The following is a 23,737-nucleotide window of genomic DNA, read 5'->3' as shown; positions in this document are numbered from 1 at the left end:
TTTACTGGCAGGACTGGTCATGAACACTGCTATGAATATGGCGTGAGTGCTGTACTGTAGTGTTTACAGCTGTACAGCAATGCTGAGTTGTGATCTGAGCATGTGACCGCAGGGCGTAGCCCAGTAGACCTTGCACTTGGTCTCATGCATTTTCTTTTTCTTTAAAAATTATCTTTATATCTGCTTCCTTTTTTTTTTTTTTTTTTTTTTTTATGAGACACATTTTCAGCTCTGCTACCCCTGACTGTTTTTAGTTGCAGATATGTCAGCAGTGAGATAACTATACAGCTAAAAGTGTTATAGTCAAGCAAAGCTCTAGTGTGGTAGCTTTACCATGGTGCATTTTGTATGTTAATGCCATAGTACACACCTCACATTTGCCAAGCTGATCAATTATATCACTATAATTGTGTTGTCATAACAGCACTGAGATAGCTGTCACACTGATACTTTACACAATTTTGTCGTTATGTAATAAACTACACGGATTTGTACAACAGTGAGGCACTTGATAAAGTTATGTTTGTAATGAGATATTTACTTTTATGACTTTCATATTGCTTTTTTTTTAACGTGTAATAAAATGGATCCATGCACATGGAAAAAAATCTATAGTTTACGTCACAAGACGCCAATTTCCGTCTTCAGTCACATCAGCGTTCACGGCTTTACTGCACTTTTCATTATGGACACTATAAACGTGTAATTAACTTTATTTTCAGTTCATGGATTTATTTTTTCAGGCGTATTCTGACAGAGTTTGAATACAGCCGAAATGTTCACGTTGACCGTTCGTCGTGTTTACATGGAGCTTGCAAGCAACTGCCGTCTCTACAATAAACAATATCTTACAACCACCTGTATTCGGGCAAACTGTTTCTCCTGCGCTACGATTACCTACCAGCAACCAACCTCCTGCGCTATGATTGGCTGGTAGCACAATATTCTCGCAGGTCAGCCAATCATAACCCAAAGAGGGCGGGCTTTACGGAATACCGGTAGGGGGAAAAATATCACACTAGCACACATCCAGAACTTTCTAGAAAGCAAAGCGCGAGAAGAAGAAAGCGGGCTAATGGCAAGCGACAAGTGCGTGCTTCCGAAATTGGAATGGTTTGTGTTAAAAATGTATTTATTAAAGGTCTTTTAATAATATAAGCATCTCGTTGCAGGAGTTTTACTGACAGCTCCATAGACGCGGACCCAGCGCGAGCTCTTCAGGTAAGCTAACAGTTAGCTTTGGGCTGTAAATATAATTGGCTAACTCACTTAGCAGCCCTGTAGACCCTGACATCTACACACTCAATATGTGCTGCCTGACAAGATAACGTGTCGGTAATTTACTTTTTAATGAGCTTAGATATTTTGGAGGGGAAATAAAAAAATCATGCTAGCTAGCTATGCTAATATGAATGATGTGATAAGCTAAGTTAGTTTAGCCGAGGTGTGTAATAGTTAACTAGCCGTGTTGCTAGGTTATGTGCCTGAACACCTTAACCGAGCCCTTAATATGAGCTAGTTAACCAGGCATGAAGAGGCTGTCTGGATTCAGTATTTAGCGCAGCATTTACCTTCTGTTTTGTTCATCTCCATCAACCTCTGTAGGAATGAAAGTTCACGACTTCAGATTTCGAGCAGAAATCTTCTCTTCACTAAGAGCTACACTATATTGCCAAAAGTTTTGGGACACCCCTCCTTATCCTTGAATTCAGGGGTTGAGCTTGGCCCTTTAGTTCCAGTGAATTGTGACATTTTGGACAATTTCATGCTCCCAACTTTGTGGGAACAGTTTGAGGATGACCCCTTCCTGTTGTAACACAATTGCACAAAAGCATGGTCCGTAAAGATGAGTGAGTTTGGTGTGGAGGAACTTCACAGAGTCCTGACCTTAACCTGATAGAACACCTTTGGGATGAATTAGAGCGGAGACTGCGAGCCAGGCCTTCTCGTCCCATAAACACACTCCTAAACCTTGTGGAAAACCTTCCCAGAAGAGTTTTGAAGCTGTTATAGCTGCAAAGGGCGGGCCAACTCCATATTAAATTCTTGTGCATGTAAAGGTCCCAGTTGTGGCCTGACTTGCAATCTCCACTCGAATTCATTCCAGAGGTGTTCTATCAGGTTGAGGTCAGGACTCTGTGCAGGCCAGTCAAGTTCCTCCATACCAAACTCACTCATCCATGTCTTTATGGACCTTTCTTTGTACACTGGTCATCCCCAAACTGTTCCCACAAAGCTGGGAGCATGAAATTGTCCAAAATGTCTTGGTAGGCTAAAACATTGAGTTCCTTTCACTGGAACTAATGGGCCAGGCCCAACCATTGAAAAACAACATCTGAATTCAATGATTTGGAGAAGGGTGTCCCAAAACTTTAAGGGAATATAGTGCATCTTTGTACTATTTCTTGGTGAAAGCGCCCACTTTTTTTTTTTTTACCTAGTCTGTCTTTTTTTTCATTTGCGTTTTACATATGCATATTAGTAGTGCCTTCCATCATGTTATTTTGAAGCTTTAGATCATACCACTGCCTAAGCGCTGTTGGACTTTTGTATCTGATTGGTCAGAAATAATTAAATACTCAAGGGAGAACGGTAATGGAAAAATAATACAATAATAGGTGGTGTGATTTCACCAGGTTTTAAGTGGTTATGGTGAGCACTTTCCTGAAACAGTTTTGTTTAAAGCTAATTTCATTTAATGATTATTTATTTAATAATTATTATGCTTTATTTTTTAAACTAACTACACATTGTGCTTTTTAATCATTTATAGTTATATTTAATGTTATAGAGTATCAGCAAAAAAAAAAGCTCCTATTATCACTTATCATACCACTGCATGGTTTAATTCTCAAATCTGATTGGTCAGGTGGGGTGGGTTATTTTCACTGTATGGTTCGGACAGCGTGTCTGGATGTAACATGAACTGCACGTTAATATTAATGCGCTGTGTCTAACACGTTATTGTTTCTAGGTTTCAGTTCACACACAGGGACGTGTACAGCAGACATTTCACATAACTTCAGACTAATAATGAACAGATTCTAAAAATCATGTTTAACAATGCAGAACACAGACTTGTTTATATGGTGACCTTTTTCTTGTTAGGAGACATGATTTGGAACAGTCACAGTGCGAAGTTTATCAGCACAGGAAAGTCTTCAGGAAAGGAGTTTACGCCTACCAGTTTTTGTAGCTAGATTTGATCAAGTGGAGATAGAGAGAAAATGAGATGTGGCTGTTTGTGTAAGTGACGACAGGAACTAACTTGTCTCTCAGGCATTCCACAACATTAAATCTAACTATAAACCACTGAAATGCACAATATGTAGTTTATTAATAAACACTGTAATTGCTGGCAAGTTGCTGTATTGCATGTGGAATAACCATGCAATTATTTGAAAATAATGCACTGCAGGATGTCACTTCTATACAGAGTTTAATGAAAAAGCGTTCTCCTATCCTTATTCAGAAAATCGGGATGCATCTACACTAATCCGGATAAATTTGAAGCCTCCACATTATCATTTTCAATCGTTTCCTAAAAGTTGTTAATCCATACTGAAAAATCTAAAAACGCTTGCATCCCTGTACTGGGAAACTAAACATAAGAAACATAAGACGCTTCAACCTGTGCCATTTCCGCCCGGCGTTTATTTACTTTCCGTCTTTGAAACGTTGCGGCAATATGTCGAGGAAAAGCACCGAGGTTTTTTCTTTTTTTTTTTTTTTAGGGAATCGACAGTGAGCTGGAGTTGTTGCTGCGAGTAACACAGGAGTTGCAAAGGAGAGCAAGAATATAGACTTCATCTTCGTTGAATTGGTCACATGACTAAAAATGCCTCATCGTTTACGAAAGCCTCCATTTTCACTGTCCACACTGCGACGTTTTCAGATGCATCCACTCTGGAGAACGTTTTCAGAAAGATATGTTTTCGTTGACTAAAAACGCTGTGGACAGAAGGCCAAAACGGATAGAAAAAAAAAAAAAACGTATTAGTGTGGACATGGCCTCAGTTTTCATCGATTGTCCGATGAAAGTTGTTGACAGTTGATTATTTATTGTATACATCTGTGTTTCCCCACTTTTTGGGAGTTGTGTGATTTAAGTTTTTCATAAGTTTACATTTAAACATGTTGCAACCAGAAAGGCTTTAGTAAAGGACATGCATAGTAACTCTTACTGTTTGTGTCAGTGAAACTGACCATAGCTATAGGTTGCTGCAACACACCCACACACACCCACACACACCCACACACACACACACACACACACACACACACACACACACACAGTTAGTTAGTGGAAATGACATATTTAATACTTGTACCCTTGCACATTATTATCTGGCATGCGTTACTTTGGTATAACCCTACAGTCATTTGTGTGTTTTTTCTTACTTACAAAACACATGGTTAGAAAGTAATTTATGCCCTTTATTAATCTAATTATTATAGTAAACTGGCAATTTGTTTCGGTATAAGAGGAATAAAACACTTCAGGTATTAGTAACTCTGCCTTATTGCAGGCCACATTACTATCTCCCTTCGTTGATTATTTTTCTACAACAATATGCCCTGTCATGTTTTATTCATTAATTATTTATAATGAAACCCTCGGATACTCTGTAGGTTTATGTTCTTCCTGCTGAGACACCCTAGTGTCTTTCCCCAGTGCCTGTCTGCCTGTCTACCCCCGCTTTCTGTCCGATCCATTTTATTTTTATTCTTATTACTGCGATATTAAGCCTATGCAGTATTGATATCTCAGAACAGAAGCCTGCTAAATGAAAATTTGTAATTTACCAAAGTACGTTTTTATTTGCTCTGTGAGCATTCTGAAATCAGTTTTCTTCGGGTGTTTTGATTAAAGTGACGGTGTGTTTAAGAAAGAAAAAAAAAACCCACGATATATGCTTTTTTGCTTGACACATCACAGCAACAGTGTTTAATAATATAATTGCAGCGTGCTATTTTTGTTCATATCATGCAGACCTAATATTTGTCTGTCTTTCTAAGACAGTAAATAAGTGAAATCATATTATTAACACAACTGCAGGCTTATAAAATGGACTAATGAAACCATTAATAGCGTTTCTAGCTGTACATACTCCTTTCTCATGTTTTTCTGCTTTTTAAACAGGAGCTGAATGTGGCTTTAGGTGAGAAGGCTGATCATGCAGAATGGCTGTGTCAACGAGCATATGCACACATCCTGCTCAAAGACTATAACAGTAAGTGTTTGTGTGTTATCTATGTCTCATGTTCTTATTAAGTTCCTGTTGCTGTTTTATCACTTCCCTTTTCTCATGCTCGTCCAGAATGGCGGTAGGTGCTTCAAATAATTTTGAAGTTTTGTTTTTTTTTAAAAAACAGGCTGCGTTTTTCATCAACTCGTATATCCTTTTATGGTTCGTGTGAAGGATTTGTCACAGTGCCATAAAGTTCACTTTAATACCAACTGGTTCTGGTATCGTAATGGCTCTTTATGTTTGTGACCTGTCTTTGATTAGTGTCCATCACACTATTTTTGTTGCCTGTCTTTTTTTTTTAGGAGTTCACACATGTACCTGAAAACTCTTGCTGTATTCGTACTTGGTTGTTGACATATCCACATGTTGCAAGCACCATCTTACTGTGCCTCCTTGCGTTACTGTAGCGATTATGTGATTAAACAGGTTATAATGGGTACTATGTTCAAATACACGTCAGTATACTATTGGTATCCTGGAGAGCAGGTCTGTGTTGTTGTTTTTTTTAAATGCTTGGATTAGATGAGGTTAAGCCCTTCCATTATTGTAGGATGACAACCGTGAATATAACTTGCTTCTTCTGAAACATAACTATAGTGTCCTAAATGACATACTACACACCATGCTCTATGTGCAGTACTATGATACAGAAAGTATCGTCTAAAAAAAGGGACTTTTTTTTTTTTTTTTTTTACTAACTGGAAATACACTATATTGCCAAAAGTTTTGGGACACCCCTCCAAATCATGGAATTCAGGGGTTGGGCTTGGTTTCTTAGTTCCAGTGAAAGGAACTATTAATGCTTCAGCATACCAAGACATTTTGGACAATAAGACATAGATGAGCGAGCAAGGTGTGGAGGAACCTGACTGGCCTGCACAGACTCCTGAGCTCAACCCGATAGAACACCTTTGGGATGAATTAGAGCAGAGACTGCGAGTCAGGCCTTCTCGTCCAACATCAGTGCCTGCCCTCACAAATGCACTTCTAGAAGAATGAAAATTTCCCATAAACACACTCCTAAACCTTGTGGAAAACCTCCACAGAAGAGTTGAAGCTGTTATAGCTGCAAAGGACGGACCAACTCTATATTACATTCATGTGCATGTAAAGGCAGTCGTCCCAAAACCTTTTGGCAACATACTGTAAGAGCTGTTTCCTAGTCGATAGTAAATGTCATTAAACGCAGCCATGCCGCTAGTCTTTTTCCACCTAATAAATACGAGAGCTGTATATCTAATATTCGTTAACTGTACTTATTAGAGATTCCACGAGAAATCTTTTGAAAATGGATTCATAATTTTGGTTTGGCTGAAAGAGGGGAGTGGAGATCATTTTGACTTGAAAAGATTCCAATCAAGTGTCAGATTAAAAATAAAGAGATGAAGATTAAGTTTGAATGAATGAATGCAATTATTTATTTATTTTTGCCCCCTCATGCATCAGTCAGTTCTAAAGCATGTCTAAACATTTTGAGCAGCAGAGTAACAGAAAATGTTGCCCATGTAGACATTATACAACTGATTTAATCTAAAGTAGACCCTGTTTACTGAGCTTTGCTGTGGAATGCACCTAAAAGTCGAACATCCAGCTCAGTTTTCACTATTGTTGCTGCTGGAAACCTTCACAGCTGATAGTATTGCACCCTTCTGGACTTTCCATAACCTGAATGGATGGAAATGCTCACGTTTCAGTTTTTTTTTTCTTACGCTATGTGGATTTGTTTATTAAATTATGATTTTTTTTTTTTCTTTTATGGATTATGGTAAAGCAGTGAGGAATCAATATTGCAATATAAGTCTACTTTAAGTACCTCTGTAGTACCCCTTGGGAAACAGTCAAAATTCATGAGATGCTTTTCTTGATTTATCTGTTGCATTGTGACGCAGTTGAAATAGACCTTGTGTCACTTGAAGGGTGCTTATGTGGACTGTACGTCATGCCAAGTGCCTATTTTGTAGTTCCTTTTCACTGCATTTTGCACCTTGGCTTGATAAAATAGCTGTGATTCGACCTTTTGCTGCTTTTACCACCGCCAGCTGAACTGTGGTATCACCCATGCTGAATTTGGTTCCTGCTCTTGCCCAGATGGTATGCAACCTGAGCCGGGGCATACAGGTGTATCTAAAAATAGCGCAGACCCCTGATTAGTGAAATGCTGTCAAATTAGTCGGTGGGTGTAGCATAACAGGTGGTGTGATTTAGAAGTATGTTCACATCATATTGCTCTAATGCATGAAAAAAAAAAGAAACGTTAGTAAATAGCATTACTAAAAATCATTAATAACTTGGTTACAACAGTGCTGTTCCCAGGTGCCCAGGCTAATGACTTTTCCACCCCTGATATTATTTGTGTTTTAATTTTTCTATTAGGAGCAGTTGATGATGCTAAGAAAGCACAGGAGCTTCAGCCTGGTATGGCACTTGCATTCCTGAGAACAGGGTGAGTTCCTATACAACATAATCACCTATATTCACTCCGTGGCTTTGTGTGATCTATTATTCATATACATTTGAATATTAATTGGCCTTTATGAAGTATTGCTATATGCAGAAAGAACAGCAGCACTCCTAGTAAGCTCTATATGTAACCGCTGTCTTGTTGGCCTTATTGTGCTACAGTTACCTGATTAGGATTCATTGCAACTGCTTATCTTTCTTGTTTTGCAGAATTGCAGAATATCATCTTAACAACATCAGTGCCGCCCACCAAGCCTTCACAGCTGGAAAAGGACTTGAAGGTGAGCCAGTTTATGCATAAAGGCATTGTTGTTAGTGAGTAATAAGTTGCCTAAAGCAAATATCAAGTGAAGTATGACTTTAATTAGGATCTCACTAATATGCCCTGTCAATCACTGTTATGGTATTTATGACATTTAAAACAGAAATTTATTGTTTTAAGTAGATGCAGCCAGGACTGGTTTAGTCCTATTCCCACAGTTATTATTTTTGTTGGATGCATTGTGTTTTCAGGATGTCTGTCTGAGATTATTACATTTTTGAATCAACAGGGTCAAGGTCAACTGTCTGAAATAGTTTTTCTTCAATATTTTCCTTCAAAGAGCATTCTTTGAAGGGTTTTCAGGCATACATGTAGCAAAAAGCTTGTCGATGACTTTGGCATTCCTGTTTACATTGAGTTTTAAGGATTTGTTTATACCTGCCTTCAATATTTTCTAATGAACTTCGTGGGTTCTGTTTTCCAAAATATTAAACCTGCCATGTTAAGCAGTGTGGCCTGTTTTCATGCGAGCTATATGTATGACCATCTGCTTGAAAGTACAAACCGCGTCCACTCACGTTTGTTTTGTTCCAATGTACATTATTTCTCACAGGTGCTAATGAAGCCTTTCAAATGTGGATCATGAAATGTGAAGAGAAAATGGCAAGTAAGTTTAGACTTAGTAATTATTACATTTCAGTCATTTATTTTTACCATGCAACGAATCTGGAGTTCTGAATAACCACCAAAATCTGCTTGTGATCCTAATGAAGTGGACAGTGGGTAATGTACATAATGTATGAGGATCACCTGAACATTCATGCAGTTATCTAATCAGCCAATCAGTTGGCAGCAGTGCAGTGCAAAAAAAATCATGCTGATACAGGTCAAGAGCTTAAGTTTATGTTCACATTATACAGAATGGGCTGCTTGCATTTCAGAAATTGTTGCTCTCCTGGGATTTTCACAAACAAGTCTCGAGATTTAAAAAAAAAAAAACAACCCAAAACATCCTGTAAGTTTTAGGTCTAGTTGCTGAAACACCTTGTTGATGAGTGTGCAGAAAATCATCCTAGAATGCATAACGCATCAAAGCTTGAGGTGGATGAGCTGCAAAAACAGACCACATTGGGTTACACTGCCGTCAGCCAAGAACAGGAATCCGAGGCTGCCCTTGACTTGTATCTGCATGATTTTTTGCATTGCGCTAATGCAACATGATTTAGAAAACTGCGTGAAGGTGCAGGTGCCCAGATGATCCTAATAAAATGAATGATCAGCGTATATATGTTTGTTGGAAGCTTGTTAGTGTTCAAGACGCACTGAAAAATGCTGAAAAATTTAATTATAGAAACCATGGCATAGCAGATCGGCTAAATGATGTTGCCCAGAGTTTCTAGACCTTGTTTAGAACTGTGTAGTATTTTCACTGCTAATTTGCCCTTTGTGACTTTGCTGTGAAATCATAGACCAGGTTTCCAACCACCATGCCTCAGATTGCCAGTGGGCCGTGGCTCATTTATTTGCCTGCAGCAGTTTTTTTTTTTTTTTTCTTCTGTTTTTGGTAATCCTCATGAGGCCATGAGGGCATTAGGCTTCCTGCTGATTGAACGCGAAGCAGTGAAATAAAAAGGCACTGGTTTGAAAAAAAGCCTTCTGGACAAGTTAGAAAAACACTGAATATGCATCACTATCTTTAAAATTCTTGCTTGCCATGTCATACACTCATTAGCTGCGAGTGTACTAGCTGAGCATTGTAGCGCATAGACCAGCAGTCGGGTTTTGGAGAAAGATGGAACAAACTCCATTTTTTTCAATACAAAATCATCGTAGCATTTGTATTTCTGTTTATCCTAACCTTATTGTCCTTAAAGGCAATTCTTTATGTAGACAGCAGTATACATGAATACATACAGCAGCAACACAACACACATTTATAATAAGTCATTTAAAAACATGATTGCAGCAGGTACAAAGAATTTCTTGCACAAAGGTAGTTTAATTCTCCGGCCAGAAGGAAGCAGTTGAAATTCTATACACGATGAATGAGAAAGGACTAACTGGCCCATCCTAGTCACCTTATGTTCATAAATTTGTGTGATGGTCCTTAAGTCGGTCCCCACTATCCTTCATGGGCAACCTGAAGACTATCCTATGGGACTCTGGGCAGTAGGCAGGGGACAGTCTAAATAGGGTGCCAACTCATCGCAGGGCAGTCACACACAATTTTGTACAATAACCACTTTTTTTTTTTTTTTTTTTTTTTTTAGAGATGCCATTCATCCTATAAAAAATGTCTTTTGAAGTCCAGGGCAGAGGTGGGATGGTGGGCTGCAGTCCACCTTAATTCAGTTAACACACCTTAAAGCAGTTAATGTAGATGAAGGACTGTATGTGCCATGAACAGTTTATAGTGAAGGGATATCAAGAGAGGCACACTAAAAGGTCCAAATCACCTGTTTGATTTCATCAGAAGAATTTTAATGATTTTTTATTAGAATTACAGTGTCTTTTCTGTGGGATGCTGTTGATGGAAATCACAACCGAAATCATTTTGGAAATGCTTTCAGTGCACATTGCTATCAATTCTGATTGATTAAAGAAGGGTTTTTTCATCATTCTTGTACTCTGCATTTTTTTCAGAGGCTATAAACATTGCAAACGTCTCCTTTGAAGTGGATTTAGCAATCCTTATATTTGCTTATAGTAGAAACGCCATAATGCTGATCATGCATCCTTATCTGTTTAGCTAAAAAAAATATGTAAAAAGGTCTAATCACTTGAGCAGAAACAGTTTAAGAAATATTCTGCGTTTAATAGTTGTCCTTCATTTGCAGTGCCATGTGTTTTGTTCCGATATCCTACTCATGATAATTAACTGCAATTATCTTTTTTTCCGCAGTGATCCAATGTACTTAACCCTGATATTCGGATATTTTTAAAGCCTTGTAGATCTCTGAGAGTAGGATTGAACACAGCTGGCAAACATGCTGGCAGAATAAATATTAGTATGGATTCAGTGGCTACTGCGCCGTAATGACCCTTAGTTAAACGTGCATGTCAAAAGTGAGCTTATTGACCCAAGATCTCCATTAACAGCTCGCTCACTCATACAATATTTCAAACCGGGGCTATTCTTAGACCCAGCATGCTGTATTGAATGCCTGAGGGCAACAAATAACTGTTAATGCACTGATGTAAATGATAAACAACCCTGTTGAACTTGCCACCAGCAGAAGTAAAGTGTGTGTGTTTAGAAAAACACTGCGCAGCACATGCTGGGAGCAGCATGGTTGTTTTTTAAAAAGCAGCATCGTTCTTTTTGATGATTCAAGAATCAAGCAGCATGCTGTCCTTTGGCTGTCACTGTCACTTCTCATGCGAAGTTCTCATAAGTCATATTTCTAATGGTTGAATTAGAAGCTGTCAGAGAAATGATTTGCGTTATTTAGCACTTTATCATTTGTGGTCGGTTTTTGTGGCACGGAGCGTCTAGACCGATCAAGGCTGCCTTCCCCCCTTCTGTATTGAAATGATGCTTTCTTGTAAAATGTTACACAGTCCTTTTATGTCGTAAGGGACATTTACCATCTGTCTGCTCTTTAGCTTTTTTTTTTTTTTAATCCTCCCTGGCAGCCTCTGGCTCTTCTGTATAGAACAGCAATAGAGAAAACTCAAAACTAGAGGGTTTTTTTCCCCCGTCGTATCTCTCCCCGTATTTTCCCCCTTCTTTTGAAATGCGACCTCAATTTAAGTGCCATTAATGCACCCTTGGATGCTTGCGAGCTCCATCTCATACTGTTTATGAAAATATTCAATAATTTATGAGACATAACAGCTTAATACTGGGGGGGGGGGAGACCTCTTAGGCGCTCATTTATGCTGCCACAAAATCCACTTGGAATGGTAAACAGCTCCCAAACTATAGAATTATATCCAGCGAGGAAATATTTTACGGTCTAAAGTTTGTTATAAAGACTTGAGTGTGTGAACTGTGTGGGCTAACTAGACTTAAAATGTGCATAATGGTGTCTCTCTTACATCTGTGTTTCTAATTGTGTATACTTCAGATGTGCATTGTTTTATCAAGCATAATATGCGGAAGACTTCTGGTTTAATTATGTATTTATTTGCATTCAGATGCAGTATGATGTTCCAGATGAACATAAGTTGTAGAGAGTGAGGTTATATTTAGCACAAGTCTGCAGACGGTTTATCTAATTGATGCTTTGTACTTTCTGCTTCATTGTAACAGCACAAGACCAAAATGGAACCTCAAATTTGGTATGTATGCTTTTAAGCTGTCCCATGAAATTACTCCCATTATTAATATTGCATTAGAGTCAAATGAATTAAACTAACATCAACACACGAATGACCTTAATGTCAGGACTACACACCTTTTTTCGATCAGGATTATGTCTACTTTAATTTACTTACAATATTCTCAATAAGTGAAAGATCTTTTTTGTTACTTGAAATGAAACTGATCATGTTTTCTAGCATGAATCACAAACGAGTGTAGTAAAAGCCTGACTTCTGGTTAGCTCAGGCACTTTTCCCCCCCTAGAGAAAAATTCTTTGTTAATTTCCTTTGTAAAAAAATTCCCCCAGTTGGGGGCACTGTTGCTCACTTTAAACGAAACAATCCAGAAGACATTAGATACAGCGGGTTATTAATGGCATAGCTATTTTCTGCTGTATTTTCATTGATCTGTGACTTGTTTGTCTTTCCCTTTGGTTCATGTGGAATGCACACGCACATTTCTCAACATCGACAGCAAACTGCAACTCCACATGTCAAGTAAGTGCAAGAGAATTACTGACTGATGCATTGAAATACCACATAATGCTCCATAATGCCTCAAAACACAGTCACATGTGAGAATATTTATGTGAGCTTTTGAAGAAATTGTAGTTTCTGATTATTTGGCTGTTCTAGAAGTACTAAAACCAGTGGTTAATATTTGGTTGTCAATTTGTTCTATTTTCCCCTCAGACATGACTGGTACCAGACAGAATCTCAAGTCACTATCACCCTAATGGTGAAGAATGTCAAGAAGGAGGATGTTAGCATCGCATTTAAGGAAAAGGAGGTAACAACCAGTTCCGAGATGGCTTTTGTAGTACCCTGATGTTAATACTGCTTCTATAGCATCATTCTTATCTATCCATTTTTTCCTAATCATAATGTTTAACAAGTGCAGAATTCTCATCTAGAGTTTACCATTTTTAATGAAACGCACGTGTCGATTCTATTATTTAGAATTACAGAAAGTTATGACGTGTTGTCACAGTTGCCAGCATGCCACCTTGCACAGTAATAAACAACTGTTTAACAACATGTCCTTATACAAAGCATTCAGATTAAAAGAGAGAAGAGTGGAAAAAAAAAAAATCTGTTCAGGGCCCCTCCTTTCCTGTCTCTTTCTCTCTCCATTTATCTTATCCCTTTTCTCCTTTAAAAAAAAGGGAAAATCAAAGTTTCACCCGTTGTTTGATGTGGATCCTATAAATTAATTACGGATAATGTGAGTATAGTGTAATAATTTGGTTGCAAACGAGTTGGAGATGAGATAAAATATGGATGCAGTGCTATCAGGGGAACCTGCCTGCAGGCTGTTTTCACGGCTCCCGCCGGGATATACCAGCAGTCTGCGCGGCATTAATGAGGAGGCCTCGCCAGCTCAAAGCATCCTCCTCTAAAGCACACAAACTCTGAATATGTGTGGGGAGTGGAGGATAAGGAGAGAAAGAGAGTAAAAACGAGGAGAGGAGGCATGATCAGGAGACTTGGAGTTGAAGCAAGCCTCAAAGCTAAGCCTTAGGAGAAGTTTCAGGGCTGGGGGCTTCCATCTCTTCCTGCTTTCTTTCCACTGTGTGATACACTCCAGGGCATCAAACATACCCCCTGGCTTCTCCCTCACCACACCTGCAGGGACGCCTTAGTAGAACAAAGTTTCGTTGATCTACATAATTTATCAGATCTTTTCGGCAGCAGCATCTCTGGTCAGCTAAGCCTGTTTTTATTTTTTGATTTTGATTGGCTCGCGTTCATAATAAGTTTTGAATATTAATCCTCGAATCATTGACCCACATTAGCATACATTTATTTAAACTCGTATTGCAGACCACCCAGATGAAATGCAAACAAATTGTGATATTTAGTTTTCTTTTCTTTCTTTTTTTGTGGCCGCCTCCCACAGTTGAACGCATTGGTAAAACTTCCATCTGGTGAGGATTACTGCCTAAATATCCACCTTCTACACCCTGTGGTTCCTGAGCAGAGCACATACAGGATCCTCTCCACCAAGGTATGTCATAAACCTTGTGCACTGTTCATTTTAAAATAGATTGTTTCGGGGAAGCCTAGTGGAATTACATTGCCTTTTATGATTGAATAAAATAAAATGCCAAATTCGAAACATAAGTTAAACAGTGAAATTCTGCAAAACATCACTATTATTGATAACATCTTTCATAAAAAATAGTCTGTATTAATCAGTCTGTTTTATGAATCAGCTTAGTATTGCACTTTTTTTAAATTGGGGAAATGCAGATGGTGAAAGCTGCAGAGCATCATGTACTATGAGCCAGGTTCTAAGATATAGCACGTCATTGTCTGCTTTTCTGCTAGGTCTATTTTAAGTGTATAGGGGATGAAGAGATGTGCTGTAGTTCTGTCGTTCATTAGCATTGCTACAATACGACTAGGCCAGTGTTGGCCCCTGGCAGAAAACTGGGTTTCTTGTGCATGTTGATAAGGAAGATTTCTCTCAACTAATTTGGGAGGTTTATAGCTGATAGCAGACAGAGATTTGTAAAGCCTGTCTCCCGAGCCACTCTTTCATACCCCTGCACCGTAGTTAAATAAATGGGCATTGTGTAAGAACACAAAGTTTTCTTGTAGAATTAGATGAGTAGAGGATTGCAACAGTATTCTTCATGTGGTATACATATAATGGACAACATGCATGTAATATCACTCCTGAGCATGTTGAGAGCTTGGCATCTCCTAACGATTGCTTGGTCAGAGTGCTCAGTAGCAGGACAGTTCATCTATATTGAGTAAAACATCAAATATTTTAAATAAAATATTTCATAGCAATTATATACACTGCATTGGCAAAGAAAATTCGCACACACTAATATTTTATTTGATTACGACTCGCATTCGCCATGGCCTTGTTTCGTTAAGCTCATGCAATGTCATTTCCGTCCAGAGTCGCTTTCATTTCTTGGCAAGATCTTGTATTGATAAGAGAGTGAGATCGCTGCATAAAGTCTTCTCTCGCATAACACAAACATTCTTAATAGGGTTAAGGTCTGAACTCTGGTGGTCAGTCTATGTGTGAAAATGATATCTCATGTCTCATGCAGATCATAACACTGCCCCCACGGTTTGCACAAGGCATGATGGGTACATCACTTCATCCGACTCTCTTTTCACCCTGATGTGCCCATCACTCTGCAGTTGGATAAATCTTGACTCAGCAGACCACATGACCTTTTACCAATGCTCCAGAGTCCAATCTTTATGTGCCCTAGCAAACTGAAGCTTTTTCTCGTTTAGCCTCACTGATAAGTGGCTTTCTTAAGACTACACAGCTGTGTAAACCCAATTCCTCAAGTTCTCTTTGATTTCACCAAATGTTATCGTGATCATTCAAGATTTTTTTCTGACCACTTCTCAAAGATGATGGTTCACCAATTATCCATCTAGGTTTTAATAATGCCTTGGACAGTTCTTAACCCAATTTTAAAAGTTTCAGCAATCTCCATATTTGTTTACTTTGCTTGATGCAGGCCAATAATTTGACCGTTGTGAAATGCAGTCACTAGTTTCTCATCAGCTTATAGTCAGATGAAACTTATTAATCACTGCAGTAATTATCCAATGGAAGGCTCTTGCCTATTTGCTTAGTTAAATACAGGTGTTATTTTCTAAATATTCATTATCGACAGACTAATGTTTTTTCTTTGTCAGATTCAGTAAATTTATAGTGGCTTGATTAATCCAGTCCAATTCAGAATAGTCACTCTACTGAGATCCTTACTTGTAATTAAAATTGATATTCAATAAGAAGCAGGTCTGGAACAACCTCCCTGGCTTCTATGATTTATGCTGGGTTTTTAAATCTAATACTGTAATCTTACAGTTAAAAGGATTTATTAAATACTAATCCGAAAGATAACTGATTAATATGATTAGAGACTGCTTCTAAGTAGGCCCTACTTGAGGGGTTTGTTAAATTATGATTGAAATCATATACTAATATACGTGTACTGAATAGTTTAACCCTAACCCTATAATTCTGTAGTCTGCAGCTTGATACAGAGCTGTATTATTAGTCTGTTGCTGATGTGGTTTACTTCCCCTACTGTTTGTTAGTGTTGCACAACCAGCACAAGGAACAAACGCAGCACATGTGGGGTAGCCATCTTGCATACGTGTCGTTAAAATCAGGTACAGCGTAGCGTGCTAAAAGGCAGTTATAATTTTAGATGCATCATCCTGGGTAGAATTCGCATGCTAATATGATTGCAGCCACGTAGTTCTCGGAAACACGCTCATTAACCAAATGCAATGCAAATGTTAACCAATCAAACATAGCAGTGATGAAAGGTTTTCCAGGAGGTTGTTTTTAATTACCCAGCAGACAAGTAGCTTTAACAACCACAAAAACTAAACCTGCTTCCTTTTTTCACTTTTAATGCCTTTAAAATTTTAATTTTAATGGTGTGACATGCCTTGATGCTGTAACTATAGTTCATACTTCTTAATCCCACAGCCTGCGGCAATACACACATGAACCAAGGTGCGATCTCACTAATGGTAGAATAGGGGCGGTCAGAGGTTACTCTTATCACGATACGATGTTCACAGCCTGCAGATTCGATAATCTGAAAATGTTTTCAAAATTTAAAATAAAATGAAAGATGGTTGGAGTGCCAGGATGGTGGTGGGGGGGAAAAGGAAGCTTTTAAATAGCTTTTGTTAACTATTAAAACGTGGATATGTAACTGTATACTGTATACTGCGTGTTGGTTGTTGCAATCTGCAGCTATCAGGCTATTTGTCATGCCTGCAGATGATTTATGTGTAATGGCGTAGGTTCTCCACAAAAGAACACAATGAAGTGACCAGTGGTTTCTCAATTTTACTGCTGGTTGCACAGATTAGGACCCCTGGTGTTCAAATAATGAAATTGCAGGAGATACATAATTAATCAAATGTCAAAGATATCAAACATTTCCACAATGCAAATCATTACATTTATGCATCATCTCCTGGTGTATCATTACATCTCAACTGTTGAATGATTTTTGCTAGCTGGGTTAATTTGGCATGCAAGGGTGACGGACCTTCACCACAAATCTTTTCTGAATCAATAGCATGCAGGTATTTGAAAGCACTGACAAAGCAAAATAGAGCAAAATAAATCCAGCACAAAGCCGTTATATAACTCTCGAGTGTACTGCATTGCTGTCTGTATTAAAAGAAACGGACAACGCTAGCCAGGCTTGTATAATATCTTCAGTACATGATGATAATTTCATACACTGCCCATTAGATTGTTGACCTCGTCAATGGCACATGATGTGCTACACTGGAAAAGTTTTTTAATAAGAATAATCATGTAATGTTTTTGACTTGTTTCTTGACCTCTGTCCATTCAAGCTACACAGTGGGACAAGTCATGGATGACCTCACATTCATCTTTACTTAGCAACAAGCTAACCAGCTAACTCTGATGAGAGGTTTGTGTGTGTGTGTGTATACACATCTCATCAAACAGCTAATTGTATTGTCATGTTGTTTTTAACAAGTAAATGTCTGTTTGTGAATTGGTTCAAAGCAAATGCATATATAATTTGTGTAAAACTTGCGTAAATGTAAGAGGTGCCACATTATTTATTGCTGATGTTGTGAGCAGCCACGTTGATTTGATATCACTTGAATTTGATTTGAGTTCCCATTTTGGCGGGCATTTTCTTTAGGTTTTCTAGTCAGAGGTTAGAAATGACCAGTATTACAGCAGTATTACTTCAATTTTCCTTATTTCATATTAATGCACAAAACTATCAGACATGGTCACTATATTTAAATACACTGTGTGACCAATCACCTTTTAGTCTAGCCAGTTTCTTTGGACCTGAAAACATGGGACTAGGTGGCACATTGCAGCATTGCTTGCCTGGTGGGGGCTAGCTAATAAATTTATGATTTGTCCACTGCTGAATGGTGTTCACTCTATAAACTGCCACTTGTCAGAAAATTTTATTGATTCTATTAAAACATTATTGATGAGTAAAGTAGTAGATTTTGGTCTATAAATGTCACGTCATGTGTAAATCAGTTTAAATAGTTTTTTTAGCTTGATTTATAATAGACAATTAAATTAAAAAATGTTTGCTTTGTGATCAACCTCAAAACCAACGTGTAGGCACAGTTATTGCTTCTCCTTGTGCACTATCAACAAAAACAAACCCTAGCTGTTAAATAGACAAGTTGCCTGCAGATAGACACTCCTATGTCCTGTTCTATATTTTAGGAGAAGCCAAAAATAAGACTTGAATGCTTGGGCAGTAACATGGATAATGTGCTCCAAGAATTTCTAAACACAATTAGTGACTGAAACCTTCATGGATATTTGCTGTCCATATCTTGGACCAATATCAAACAGGCAGCCATTGTTATTGACCAGCTGTTGAATTTCTAGCCTTTGTAGAACAAACACATTGCAAAGCCTGGTAAATGGCAAGCAAATGATTGTTTTGGTGAGAGAGCGCACACACACATGCTTGTTAAATATGCAACTCTGAGAACTGTCTCAACCAGATTCACCTCACTTCCACCCTGGACCTTGTGCCATGGCAACGGTGGAAAGAAGCACATACCACGGGTGCCTGTGTAGGCTAGTGTAACAAGAGCCCTGTTTAAACGTGATGAAGAGTAGAGGGAGGTGTAACCAACACTCCACCCCTCAACCACACATACACACATGCAGAGTCCTGGTCGCCAGACCTGAGCCTTCACAAAGCCCCACTTGTCCATGGGTCTGCTGGGCCCCACTGGAGCACCTGGTTTTAGCGAACACTCTGGCATGGTGCATTGCTCGGCACTGTCATCAAACATGGCACATGCTGAGAATCCAAATCTTCTTTCTGCCTTCATTGTTATGCAGTTTCACCAAAGATGTTGTCGACTACCCGAGATTTTTGCCACACAGATGCTTTTTCTGATCCTATATTGTGTTTTTATTTTCACACTAAAACATGAACAACAGGCAATCTCTAGAAGTGCATGCCTCGATATCTTCAAAATGCAGCAGCCTTGTAACCTTGAAATATTCTCAATACTGTTTTTTTCCCCTTACTTTGCACTTGTGTAGATTTCAGTAGAACAACAGAGCCTGCAGAACAAACTGATTGAGTCAGCTGCAGACCAGAGCAGTTGTCAGACCTCTAGGTGACTGACCCACACCTCATTATTTGTAAAAGACCGGTTGTTTACTTGATGCAGCGTACACAAATTAATTAGTTGACTAATTAACCTTCTTGTTTCAGCAAACCTACCTGATTTGCATATACAGTATGCAATAAATGTTTAGAGCTGTATGTGGAAGTATAATGTAAAATGTTTATCCAAAGGGTTTATAGGAACATATTCATAGGGTTGTGCCACATGTTCTTGAATATCTCAGAAGCAGTAAATATAAATTGCTGGGTAGAGTGTTCAGAGTGCCAGACTTTGGTCCCTATCAAGATTTTGTTGGCACTGAACAGTAAATTATGTGCATTGTGTGTATCAGCTGTATAATTAGTCCTTGATCTAAGTCAGTGGTTTTCTGGGGCTCAGGAACTTGGAAATGGATGGAAGCCCTAGGCTCTTAAAGCAAAAGGTTTTTTTTAATAAAGCGCCTTGGGGTTGGTTTTCACTTTCAGTCGAACATGGTCTCAAATGAAATGTCAACATGGAATTCTGAGTTGGCAAATAGGATTTTTTTTTTCCCCTCAGTGAAAAACAGAGAGCCTAAGGCATCTTGAGTAGGAGGTGAATTAGAATGTCAAAAGTTGGACTTTTGTACTTAATCTTGTTAATGCAAGCATACTTTTTGTGCATGACATTTTTTCATATGTGTTTTTATGCAAGTGTGTTTCAACCCCCAAGAAACTGGGTAAACAAATCATTCTGTTTTGATTCTCCGCATAAAACGCTCAAATCAGTTCTGTTGTCTTGCCATACATTAAAGAAGTTTGGCTTACTTGACTGTCTTAACCCCTCCATTTTCTCACTGAGAGGTGCCTGACCCTCCTTTCTTGATATGCTCGCATGGTGAGGAACCAATTACTAGCTGCCTTAACGGACAGAAAGGATGGATGAGGAAGGAGGGGAAAAGGCTAAGGACACGATCTGAAGCTGTGCTGTTGTTGCGAATCATTTCCCTGACAGATACATAATCAGATTCATCCCTTTTTAATTTCCACATCTGTCTCTGTTGGTTTGTTTATTTCTTTTTAATGAGATGTCTTATAATCCACAGCCAGACATCAGTGTCTTGTACACTGACACTTTGTAAGAGGGCTTTGCCCACCCCCAAACCCCCTTTCTTTTGGGTATTTTGGGTGGTGTGAGTTTAAGAAGCTCAGGATATGTGACATGCCAGGGATGGCCACCGGCTGCTCTAATGGCTGTGACGATGACAGGCAGGCAGTTTTTAGGTAGCATGGTGAGATTTTTTTTTCCTGCCACCCCTCAGGGTCCTAATGGCACTGTCAGGCAGCTTCGCTGATGCCCGTCAGGATTCTCAGCAGTTGTGCCGCGCCTGTCACCTCCCCTTACACCCAGCCCCAACAGATATAGGAAGGAGATTAATGTTGCATAGCCCCAAGAGTGAGTGAAGAAAAAAAAAAAAGAGCCAGTCCTCACAAGTCATCATCCATGGCAGTGCTGGTAACCGCTCAAAGCTGCAAAAAGCAGCAGAGGTGTAAAAATGTTCACCTGATGTTCAGAGGGCAATTTCTCTCTGTTTCACTGAGGATCCTTTGTTTTGTGTTTTTATGCTGCATCCTTTCGCACTTGACTGTTTCGCCATGCCAGAGGTTTTAATTTACAGCTTGATTGCCTTCACCTAAATCACTATTTAAGGCACATTGATGCTTCAGCTGCACCATTGGAACCGATTTTAATTTAGTCCCATTTATATTTCCTTTCCTGGTCTTAAAGGATGCTGGTGATAATGAAGCTCTTATAAGAGAATATATTGACCCAGCCATTTCACCTGGGAAATAACTTCCAAATAAAATAAGAGTGTGTCAGAGGTTTAAGCTTTTTTTTTTTTCTTTTTTTTCTTTACCCTTAACAAAAACTACTATACTTTAGCATCTCCATTTCCAATTTTCCAACTGTCTGCACTAAATCTTCTGCTGACCTTCATGAAAACAATTTCTATCAGGTGTTTTTCACATATTTCTCCGCTCAGTATGCGTCTTTCATTTGTAAGCTCATTGGTGATTGCAATGCACAGATCCGTTGTGCTCTACTGTTCCTGAGGAATGTGCTCCTATCAGGATTGCTGGTTGTGTCTGTGAAGGTTTTTGGGTATCCCGATCATTTTACATGCCTAGGCAACAAGTCAAGGTGACTGGATTTGACAATAGCTCATTGTCTGTTTTTGCTCTACCTCCCTCAGGTGGAGATAAAAATGAAGAAGACGGAAGCCATCCGGTGGGAAAAGCTGGAAGGCGAAGGCATCCTTCCCAACTTGAAGCACTTTTCTCCCTCGCCGAGTCAGTATCAAGAAGCACGTTTCTCCTCTTCAGAAATAAAGTCAGCCTGACAATTCCCTGCTCTCAATTTCTGCTTTTCTCTGTTATTCCTGTTCTCATTTCAGACCAATACCCGTCATCCTCCCACTACACCCGCAACTGGGACAAGTTGGTGGGTGATATTAAGGAGGAAGAGAAGAATGAAAACCTAGAGGGAGATGCAGCACTGAATAAGCTGTTTCAGCAGATCTACTCTGATGGCTCAGATGAGGTCAAGAAGGCCATGAACAAGTCCTTTGTAAGTCCTGGCTGGGAATACAAGCCCCCTTTCACTGTTTTACAGTAACCTTTAAACATTGGTAGAGAAACACTGTCTCAATACCCGACACATACCATCCCAAATCTAACAGCATGCTTAATTTATATACAGTCTCTTAAGATTGCCAGCGTAAGATTTAGTTTTATCTTCAGGAATTGGCAAATCGTAAAGCCCACTGGGCAACTGAAAGCTTCGGATACATAATTAAGTAGGCTAAAATTAGTAACTAGGGTGTTTTAACTCAAAAGTTTTGGACTCTCTTCAGATCATTGCAGTTTTTTCAACTGTTGTTAAATGACGAGACAAAAATGTTAATATTTTAATAAAGATTAATATATTTGTGATTTCTTTGGAATAATTGCTTACTCTGGGAAAGTGAAAATTAATTCATGGTCTGACTTTGTGCCTCTCTTGATTTATTTATGAAACAACTATATGATTCGCCTTCCACTTAGATTTTACATGTTTCCTGTGCTTATCAATATAGTGGCTTGTTTAATGTAGTTTGCTGAGAGCTTTTATCACTCTTTACTCTCTTCACAGATGGAATCAGGAGGCACAGTTCTTAGTACCAACTGGACAGACGTGGGTAAACGAAAAGTAGATGTTAATCCCCCTGATGATATGGAATGGAAACAATATTGAAGGAACTTGGCATGTTGCTATCATCAGACATACAGCTCCATAATCACCTCACAGCCTTGGCCTTCCCTTTACTTATGTTCCCATTATGTCCTGTTCACATTTGGCCTGTCCTTCAGACCTAATTGCATAATGACAAGCTGGGACTAATCGTCGTGGTGGGCACTTGTTTATCGCTCATAATTATTCGCCAGTGACACTGAAGATCGGGCCCGGATGCGATATCACTGTGCCTGAGAACCAGAACCACCCCCTGTTAATTTAAACATGTAGTACACCTGCAGTTTTCTTTCTTTGCCCTTACATTACAGTCTGCGATGTGAAGAACGGCTGTCTAGATCATCTCGTCTTTGACGTTATTCGACCTTCTCGAATATCATTCATCACTTGCCCATGCGTCAGGATGCATATTGGCCATTTTTACAATGTATTTCATGGGTTGTGTTTTCCTTGAAGATTATTAAAACACATTGTAAATAAATTTTTCTCTTTGGTCTGAAAAAGTAACTCCTGTATTTTTTTATTTTTTTTCATAATCAAAATGTTTTATAAAGATATCCAACACTACTTCTATCACACTTTGGAGCTTTCATAAAGGACAGAGACAGTGTTTAGTTCATGAAGCACCTGCCTCTCAAACATTTGGCTGAAAAAATTTAGCATCTCTGTTTAATATAGTTATGTTCTGTAAATATAAATATAATATAAATCTACCAAACAAAATCATTCTCTAAAACCTCTTCATTAACACGTTAAATGATAAATTCACGTCACACGATTCCTCTCTGAAGCTAATCAAACGGGAACGTTTTATAACTCCAGCGTAAATTCTCAAGTCGGTTCTTCCCTCCTTTTATTAAGCTTCTCTACTCAGCCTTCAAAAGAAACTCAACCATTTGCATTATGGGTATGATCTCGAACCATGAAAGCACTAAGCAATAAAAATCTCCTGCTATGTTTATTAAATAGAGATGTGCCCCCCCCCACCCTTTTTTCTGAGCTCTGGCCTTCATCACTGAATGACACAAC

The 23,737-nt window shown here is 38.7% G+C and overlaps 1 protein-coding gene across 1 annotated transcript; it reads left to right on the top strand.

The window, feature by feature from the left end:
- Positions 1-653: 653 nt before the first annotated feature.
- Positions 654-23,211, top strand: sugt1 (SGT1 homolog, MIS12 kinetochore complex assembly cochaperone). The gene is made up of 13 exons (XM_058380829.1): positions 654-1,089; positions 1,173-1,221; positions 5,144-5,234; positions 7,626-7,695; positions 7,923-7,993; positions 8,588-8,641; positions 12,230-12,258; positions 12,756-12,778; positions 12,974-13,070; positions 14,181-14,288; positions 21,672-21,768; positions 21,873-22,045; positions 22,610-23,211. The coding sequence occupies exons 1-13, from the start codon at positions 1,076-1,078 to the stop codon at positions 22,709-22,711; spliced, it is 978 nt and encodes a 325-aa protein (XP_058236812.1). The 5' UTR covers positions 654-1,075; the 3' UTR covers positions 22,712-23,211.
- The last annotated feature ends 526 nt before the right edge of the window (positions 23,212-23,737 follow it).

The sequence above is a fragment of the Hemibagrus wyckioides genome, linkage group LG26 (genome assembly GCF_019097595.1).
Source record: "Hemibagrus wyckioides isolate EC202008001 linkage group LG26, SWU_Hwy_1.0, whole genome shotgun sequence".
NCBI lineage: Eukaryota > Metazoa > Chordata > Actinopteri > Siluriformes > Bagridae > Hemibagrus > Hemibagrus wyckioides.
The sequence above is the reverse complement of the archived record's forward strand: the minus strand, read 5'-3'. Positions and strand labels throughout refer to the sequence as shown.